General features: G+C 50.6%; 1 protein-coding gene across 1 annotated transcript in view; it reads right to left on the bottom strand.

Annotated features, from left to right (window-relative positions):
- plcb1l (phospholipase C beta 1-like) overlaps positions 1–8,065 on the bottom strand; it is a 39,371-nt gene extending 31,306 nt beyond the window's left edge. Inside the window, exons 1-2 of the mRNA XM_062559770.1 lie at positions 7,670–8,065; positions 4,279–4,403 (exon numbers count right to left, since the gene is read on the bottom strand). Coding sequence (XP_062415754.1) covers positions 4,279–4,403; positions 7,670–7,768 — 224 coding nt within the window. The 5' untranslated portion in view covers positions 7,769–8,065. The remainder of the gene's footprint in view (positions 1–4,278; positions 4,404–7,669) is intronic.
- Positions 8,066–8,519: the final 454 nt, after the last annotated feature.

Below are 8,519 nucleotides of genomic sequence, written 5' to 3'. Positions count from 1 at the left end.
GCATCAGAGCGACGCGTTTTAACCCCAAGTGTTTCTGAGAGTCTGTGCTGTTGTTGCCAAGACAACCGGATCACTTTCTTCCCGGAGCCTAGCAACGAGCGAGCCGTTAGCATCGAGATGGACAGCTTTGGTTACTTTTGCGGTGAGGCTGAACGTTTTTACTTCGTATCGCTGCTCGTAACTTCATCCCAAAAAAAAATATAAAAACGTCTCTTCTCGTTCCCTCTCCGCTTGTCCGTCTGCGTTGGGATGAAGGGGGGGGGTGAAGCCTCGGCGCCTCTTATCGCGCTTCGACCTGCCAGGGGTCACAATTCACTCGCAGCGGGCTGGCTGCAGATATATGCGCCGTCTCTCCCAACTGCAGAGTGCTGACGGAGGAGCGGAGGCCTCGGTAATCACAGAAAATTGCTGTGTTGGGGGAAATAGATGTGTGAACTTTGTGAAGAGCGTAGAGAAGAGTGAGTGTGTGTGTGTGTGTGTGTGTGTGTGTGTGTGCGCGCGTCAAGTGTGTGTTTGATTTAAGATGATCCTGAAGCAGCCTTACTCATGCACAGCATGATTTCTATTTAGAAATGCACCACACACACACACACACACACACACACACACACCGGATGCAGGTCATTCTCCTCCGAATTATTTGATGCCACATACTGAGTGCTCCTCCAGCTCAAACCTAAATCTCCCTCTAAAAGAAATAATTTGACCTTTTTTTTAAACCAAAGCCTTCTCAGGAGAACACACACACAAAAAACACACACACACACACACACACACACACACAAGGAACCAATAATATCGGTTTAAAAGCGGCAACATTCTCCAGAATATAAGCGGGGGGCCGAACGGCAGAATGTGACATTTGCAAGGTGTGGCAACCATGGCAACTGAACCAAAAGGCTGTTGCATTTGACTGACTCAGTCTCCCCCCCCCCCCCCCCCCACACCCCCCCCGTGTGGAGAGGCGGCTCCTCCCCTTTTGAAAGCAAAGCTCAACCAACCGGAGCGGAAATTATTTTTAACCTGCACCTGTTGCGGGTCGGAACGCGCAGGAATGCCGGTCCAGGTGCGTGTGGGACATGTAAATGTGGTCAAATGAGCTGATGTCCCCAGTTACCACGGCGCCGGCCACCGTTGCATGTAAAGCAGAGAGCCGCGGCGGACGGACGCGGTGACTTACTGCCTGGCGTTGTTATTCCTGGCCCCCCCGAGTTACTCACGGGAAAACTATGTCTGCCTCGTTTTTTTCGGAGCAGAAGCCAAACAGCTGCTCTGAGAATAAGAAGCTGTGCAATTTTGCTAATCCCTCACCGGCACAGTTGGACAAATAATTGCCATGTAATTGCCCGTTGAAAAGTCACTGTTGCAAACGTTGAAGTGTGATTACAAAACTCTGAACACAGATTCCGAGAAAGTAAATTCAAGTTTTTCAGGTTGCTGAACTTTTTTGAAGGGACAGCCTCCTCTGTTATTTAATACCTGAGGAAAAGTGCAGCTTTTATTATTCCGCAGTGATGAAATCCTTCCAGTATTCATGACACATTGGTCAATGCGTTTCTAAAGATTGACTGTGTTGACCCAAAAGGTCACGGCGGGCTACACGACTCAGTTGAAACACCTTTCAGATTGGCTCCTGACGTCACTGTTACTGATGGTTGTCATGGTCACCGTCATTGTTTTCATGAGCATCGTCATCGCCTCTGGGCCCCCCTCCTTCGAGTTATCGTTGTTTTAAAAAACGTTGCCGGCTCTAACTGCGAAGGTGTTTGTACGCTGCGTGTGTGTGTGCGTGTGTGTGTGTGTGTGTGTGTGTGTGTGTGTGTGTCTGCGTGCGTACAGAAACAGCGGCGTTTCAAGGTTGAGGGAGGGAGAAAGTTGGCCAAATGGACTTTGAACCAAACACATCGGGCGCGTAGCGCCTGCGGGGGTTTACATAGCAGCACAGACAGCTCACACAATAATTTACTGAGTTTACAGCTGTTTGTAACCCTTTGGAGGCGGAATGCCCTTTAACTATATCAGAACACATCAGCTTACGACCTGATTACCCTGACAATCTTCTTTTCACCTTGTTTTTTTTTCTCGCATATTCTGACAGGTCTTCCCGAAAAACAATACCCTGGGACTTAAAGGGGCAGTGCTTGGTCGTCAGCTGACAGGCCAGCGGGGGAAGAGAGAGCAAAGAACGGACCCATTGAGTCAAAGCTAAACTTTGCCTTTCTGACCCGAAGACGTTGCTGGAATACACAGCTGGGTCAGATCACAGCACAACCCATCAGATGGAAAAGGCAGAAATGTCCCCCCCCTCTGTCTCTGTCTTTTTGTCTCAAGTCATGCAACTGCTGCTTGTCGAATTAGCACCGCTATGCTAATCCTACTGCTGGCCCCTCAACAACGACAGGCCGCTAATGTTAGACAATGCAGATTATTGGCTAATGGTAGATGAAGCATTAATAATCAAATGAATGACTTAAAACGACCTCAAGGACGATATCCACCATTATTACCCTTACATTTAATTTTAGATTCAATAAATATGGATACTAAAATATGTGCACTAAATAAGGTTTGTGGCACTGAAGACGCAGTGGGACAGAAGTGAGCTCCGCCGGTGACAACACGTGTTTGGGAGGCGGCCCGGTGGGCACAGACACACGGTCCTGCTGCGCTTCTGAAGAATCCCAGGAATGCTTTTACTCTGCAGGCCATCAGGCATCAGGAGTCTCCAACACACACACACACACACACACACACACACACACTGGACAGCTCGTTCAAACCGGTCTGCGAAGCAGATGTGGCGTCCCATCGAGGAGAAGCCTCAGACAGGACGTCCTTATAAAAGCACACACCGCGGAATTATTCTTCATGCCCAAATACAGTTTTGTCCACGCAAGTGTTTGTCATCAATTTAGGTTATTATGTGTGTGGCTGCAGTGCCGAGAGACAGAACAGACACCCAGCAGGCATGAGGGATAAAGGTGGCAGGAAAGCAGTCCGAGGCAAATGTATTATGTGTATTGATGGACTTTAAAGGTGACATTATCAAACTCTTGTCTCTGTGCACAACCCTGCATCCGCACTCTCAACTTTGGTAAGTCATTCGTTTTAGAAATAAGGGACATTTCAAAACTATTCAACACCGAACAAACACTGGACACGTTCACAAAAGGGCTGCAGGCCACAAAAGGCAATATAACGGGGCTGCATGTTTAATGGTTAACCCGCGGGTCGGAGGGGATTGGCTCGCCTTTTGGACGAAGCCTCGAGTGGCCATTTGAGGAGGCCCAGTTTTTTTGTCACTTCTGCAGGCTGCAGGCCTCTTCAAGTCTTCATTTCCCACTCACGAAACGTAAAGAAAACCTTCCCGTTCGGGATTGAAAATGCCAAAAGGCTTTTCTGTCTTCTTCCTCGTTACAGTAAAAAAAACAGTAAAACACCCTTTTCTTTTCCCATGCACCTCTGACTGTTCACATCACTGCAGGCGGACGTCCTCACCCGGAAAACATCAAATCAATGGCAGCTATTAATTAGCCCGCCTGTACAATGAAACACAGAGTAAACAACGGACCGCCCTCGACAAACTGTGCTCACACTGCGAAGGGTTGAACGGAGGCGGGGGGGGGAAGGAAGTCACGTGATCGACAAGGTTAGATGGCCAACAGTCAGATAGCCAGTTGGTGTCTTTTACATTTCACAACCTTGTCAGCATGAAAACAAGGAAGAGAAAAAAGCCAAACAACACAAGGCTCCATGGAACGTTCTCACAGGTGTCGAGTTGAGCGCAGCAGGTGCAGCGGTTCAGATTTCTTTTGTTGTTGTTGTTGTTGTTGTCTGGTTTCCTTTCCAACGCTGCTCTTTAAAAGTGAGAAACTTCCGGGCTGGCCGAGCTGCTGCGACTATGAATGAGAGCCGGGTTCGTTGAAGGCCACGTTGGAAGAAGGGGAAAACCTGCGACGATTCGACGAGCCTAACCCTGGTAACCCTGGTAACCCTGAGATTCTAACCCTAACCCTGGTAATTTACCCCCCCCCCCCCCCCTCCCGCAACCATCAAGGTGTGAACAACTTAAATTTAGTCCGAGCTTTACTTCCTTCCACAACCCAACTAGAGCGTGTAGGCATTTCCTCATTCATTCATCGCAATGTGCACACGGCCCCCAGGTGGAATTTTGTGGTTTGACCTTTCAAAAGCGATAAGAAAGACTTTTTTTTTTCTTTCTTTCTTCCGACTCGGTCCAAAGGGTGGTGTGAGCTTCTCGGGTTAAGTTAAGAATGCAAGGTGAGTCTCAGGTGAGCTTGACGAGTTGAGTTAGTGAGTCTCACCTTGTTCTGGTCGGTCCAGTACAGGAAGTAGCCCTTGGGGTCGACCGTTAGCGTCACCGGGGTCACAGCCGTAGAATCCTGGAGGAAGACAGAGAAAGAGACACCGGGAGTCAACGTGTGTGTTCGAGCATCAATCAACAAACAAGGCCTGAGGTCCGACTCACAGGCGGCCTCACAAACGCACGCAAACACACGCGGTTTTGACCCCGAGGGGCACACGCTATTGGACGCTTCAATAAAAAGAAAGAGCCTCTGCCGTCTGTGTCACGTTGAATATCTCCGTCCCGTCCTCCGCGTCAGACGTCGCTTACTTCACTTGAAACGCCGATGGGTCGCGGCGTCTTCTGGTGGGGGAAGAAGAAGGAGAAGCGGCGAAGGGACGGACCGTCCGTGATGTCACAGAGAGATCCGGGAATCCGACTAATGGTGCGACAGAAGTCATTTTCGAGCGCCGTCTCTCTTAATGGCCTCGCTCCCCCGTGGCCGCCATCACAAAACACATTAAGCCATTATGGACTCTTAGCGAAGATTTCTCATGGGTAAAAACACATGTACTTATCGCTCTGTGGATTACAATGGGGGGGGGGAGGAGAGGGGGAGGGGGGGATTTGCTGAGATTACGACCCGTTGAGGATTCGTCATTAATGGGAAGACATCAGTTTTATGGGGAATTTTTCACGAGATTGGTGACCAACGTGTGTACAAACACCCCGAGGCCGCCGACCCCGTGAGAGGTTTTTACCATTAGCCATCCATTGGGGAGGCGGGGGGGGGGGGATTGGGGGGGTCTTAGGAAGGAGATTTCTGCTTCTAATGCTAACGACATATTCTACTACTTTTGAGGTCGCTAAACGATAATGTGCGCATTTCACAAACCGAAGCTTCAGTGATCCTTCTGACCAGAGGTCTTTATCCAAAAGGCTTTGGGAAAGGGGGGGGGGGGCGCAGGGGGGGGTGGATATCTTCTTCTTCTTCTCTCTCTCTAATGAGGAGGCGGCATTTGACCGACGAATCACACACAATGTGAGATAAACCGATGCTGACTCACAGATGCCGGATGGGGCATCGGTGACAACGTGCCTGGTTTCACCAACAACCAGCATCCAGATGAAGGGACTTCAGTGCATTCGAGTCGGCGTGTATTCATTCGCTTCCTTTGCTTAACAAGCTAGAGCCGTGTTTAAGTCCGCCTCACACACAACGATCCCACTCACACTGCTTATTCATTATTAATAAACACAGTACTGGTATCGGGAATGTAATGGGTGTATCGGCGACTCTCTAAATTCGACCCGTGCGGGTTTTTTACAAACCCCAAAACAACACGTCCGTGTGTGCGTCTGCGTGAGGTCATTTGGGGGGGGGGAGGGGTTGTGGGACTTTGAGGGTCTCGCAAGGCATTTTCGGAGGTTTTCTGATTGCTGCTCTGCTGTGTTTCAAGCGCTGGAGTCTGCAGAGCTTCAGGGTCTGACAAACGGCAGCTGACAGTACAGTACCCCCCCTCCCTCCCCCCCTTTCCCAACCCCCATCCCCCCCCCTTTACACAGTAAACAAAACTCAACAACATTTTCTGCCTCCAGCGCCGTCGGATACAAATCTATAGTCTTCACAAAAACAGACTAAACGAATATCCTCTGTGCTCGAGAGCGTTCACACGGTGGGAATTGCTTGTACAATCTTCTGTTCGGGGGAAATAGTTAAAGTGGGGCCCGACAACCGCGGCAGAGATAAGAAGAGAGTGATTTAATCCAATCCTTTTTCCCTGACGATGTATTGCAGCTTCACCCCCCCCCCCCCCCCCTCACCCCCCTCCCTCTCCGTCACCCTCTGTGATTCTTTCCATGCCACGATGCTTGAGAGGAAAGGAAGCAGGAAGCAGAGCACGGGAACCCAAAGTATCTGCTCACACGTCCGCGTGTTTCCACGGACCCACATGTACAAATGTATGGTACACACACACACACACACACACACACAAACACAGCTTTTCGAGGAAACAGACCCACATCCCCCCCCCCACCCAACCCTCCTATACCAAGCAGGGAGCTCCTTGGTAATTACTGCTGAAACACTCAGGTTCTCCTATATGCGCTTCAGATTGATGATTGACAGAGTGGCAGGTTTGCAGGAGTGCTTAATTCCCTCTGTGACGTCTGCAATGACCACGTTTCACACTCTCATAACACACATTGGGCGATGCCATCTGCGTGTCGCTGGAATCACCTGAGCTCTATGCACACAGGATTATTTCACTGTGTGTTTCCAAATGAGCCTGCGTGGATCTGTGTGTGTGTGTGTGTGTGTGTTACAGATTTCACGCTGTAGGATTCCACTCGAGACAGTAACTGCCATTCCGTCGTCTGGCTTTAAAAAAAAAAATAACAAAAGTAATCCCCGCTCTCCTTCCAACGCTCACTGCGATAAAGAGGCGATAAAGAGGCCTAAAGGTTCGGAGAAACCAGAGGAGTGCTATTCAAATGAGACGGGAGACGGGCTTTCAGACAGCTGAGTGTCATTTTCACCACCCAGAGAGCGATTACAGCCTCAGGAGGTGAAAGACAACACAACTAGCAGGCCACTCAGTTGACAATTCAGTTTGAGGTGCAACAGCTGGGGGGGGGGGGGGGGGGTCGCACCCGCACAAGCGGCTATTAGGATTAGGGGATGCGTTGATTGTTGTTTGCGGGAGGCGCAGTGCGTCACAGCGGTCCCACTACTGTTGTGTTCACGCGCACATACTCAACAGGAGCGTGCAATCAATGGGAATCAAGGTCATTTCACTACGTCTAGACAGCCGGTAGTACGGACGAATGACAACACAACGACACGCCGGGGGGGGGGGGGGGGGTAAACACACACACACACACACACACGGCACGAGCGTCACACACGCTCCTGCCCGCTTGGTCACTCTGGCGCATGCGCGGTTCTGCCAATTCATTTTAGTTAATTGATAGTCAGTAAGTAAAGAGAAATAAGATAAATGTTCCCAGAGGAGGGAGGAGGATGGGGGGTAATTCAAATATTTAACCTTGTTTAACGAGCCGCGCGCACATTCTCCCAAAACACGCGCACTTGGCAGCCAAGCAACATCTCTCTCTCTCGCGCACACACACACACACACACGCACACCCACACACGCGTGCGTTGTACTTTGGTCAAACGTAAACAGAGCACATGTCAACGGACGCCGCATTTCTCCACAGATCCTCCGTCAGGAGCGCGCCGCGTGCGCGTGGCGCGACCCTATTCTAACGGCGTGTGCGTGCAAATAAAAGCGTTCAGAAAAGAAGAAGAAGAACAGAGAATTAAAAAAAGGCGCTGTTTGAGCCACCTCTACTTACATCATCCCATTTCATGAATTTGTTGCCCCTTCTCAGGCTCTCGGGCACGGACACGGGCTTGAGCTGCAGCGCGTGGACTCCCGGCTGTGCGCCTGCCATTGACTCGTCTGCTGCTCTCGACGCGCGGCAGGGCTGGAAATGACTCACTAACACACTCTCTCTGTGTGTGTGTGTTGTCGTTGTCGTGGTGGTCGCTGGTCCGCTCTCCTTGTGGTCGCTGCGGTCGTAACGGGCTCAGAAGCCGGCGGACGGAAGCCCACTACCCTGCAGCCAGTGGCTCATGACCCGCCTTCGACGCGCGTCTCGGCTTCGGAGAGCTGTGCGGGACGGGAACGCGGGCGCAGCGGAGCGGGTGCCACTCACAGACTGAGCGACATGCGGCTAAATCATAAGGGGTTGAGGGAGGGAGGGAGGGAGGGAGGGAGGGAGACGAGGGGAGGGGAGGGGGAGATGAATGAAAGTCGATGCGGGGACAGGGTCCCTTCTTGAAGGGGTCTAGCGCCTCCGTGCGTCCGACTCCAGATGATGACAAGAGGCATGGCCTTCAGGGCTTCTCCTTTTTTTTGTTGTTGCAGCAAATGGTGAAGAGAAGAGAAACAACCCTTAAGTGACAATATCCTCAAAGCAGGTGCATGCCACAGTGATGTCTGGTTATTGTTGGTCTGGGAAATTATCATGTGTATTTCTGTATAGACTCAACATTCATTTTGACAGTTTTATGGCAAAAGCAAGCAACAAGAGATGCATTTAGTCTTCAGCTGCCATGAAATGGATCATTAACGTGCACGCATAGCGCACTAAGAATGGATCCCATCTCAAAAAAGCATGGCACCTTATTGCTTTGCACAGC

The sequence above is a fragment of the Pungitius pungitius genome, chromosome 20 (genome assembly GCF_949316345.1).
Source record: "Pungitius pungitius chromosome 20, fPunPun2.1, whole genome shotgun sequence".
Lineage (NCBI taxonomy): Eukaryota > Metazoa > Chordata > Actinopteri > Perciformes > Gasterosteidae > Pungitius > Pungitius pungitius.
The sequence above is the reverse complement of the archived record's forward strand: the minus strand, read 5'-3'. Positions and strand labels throughout refer to the sequence as shown.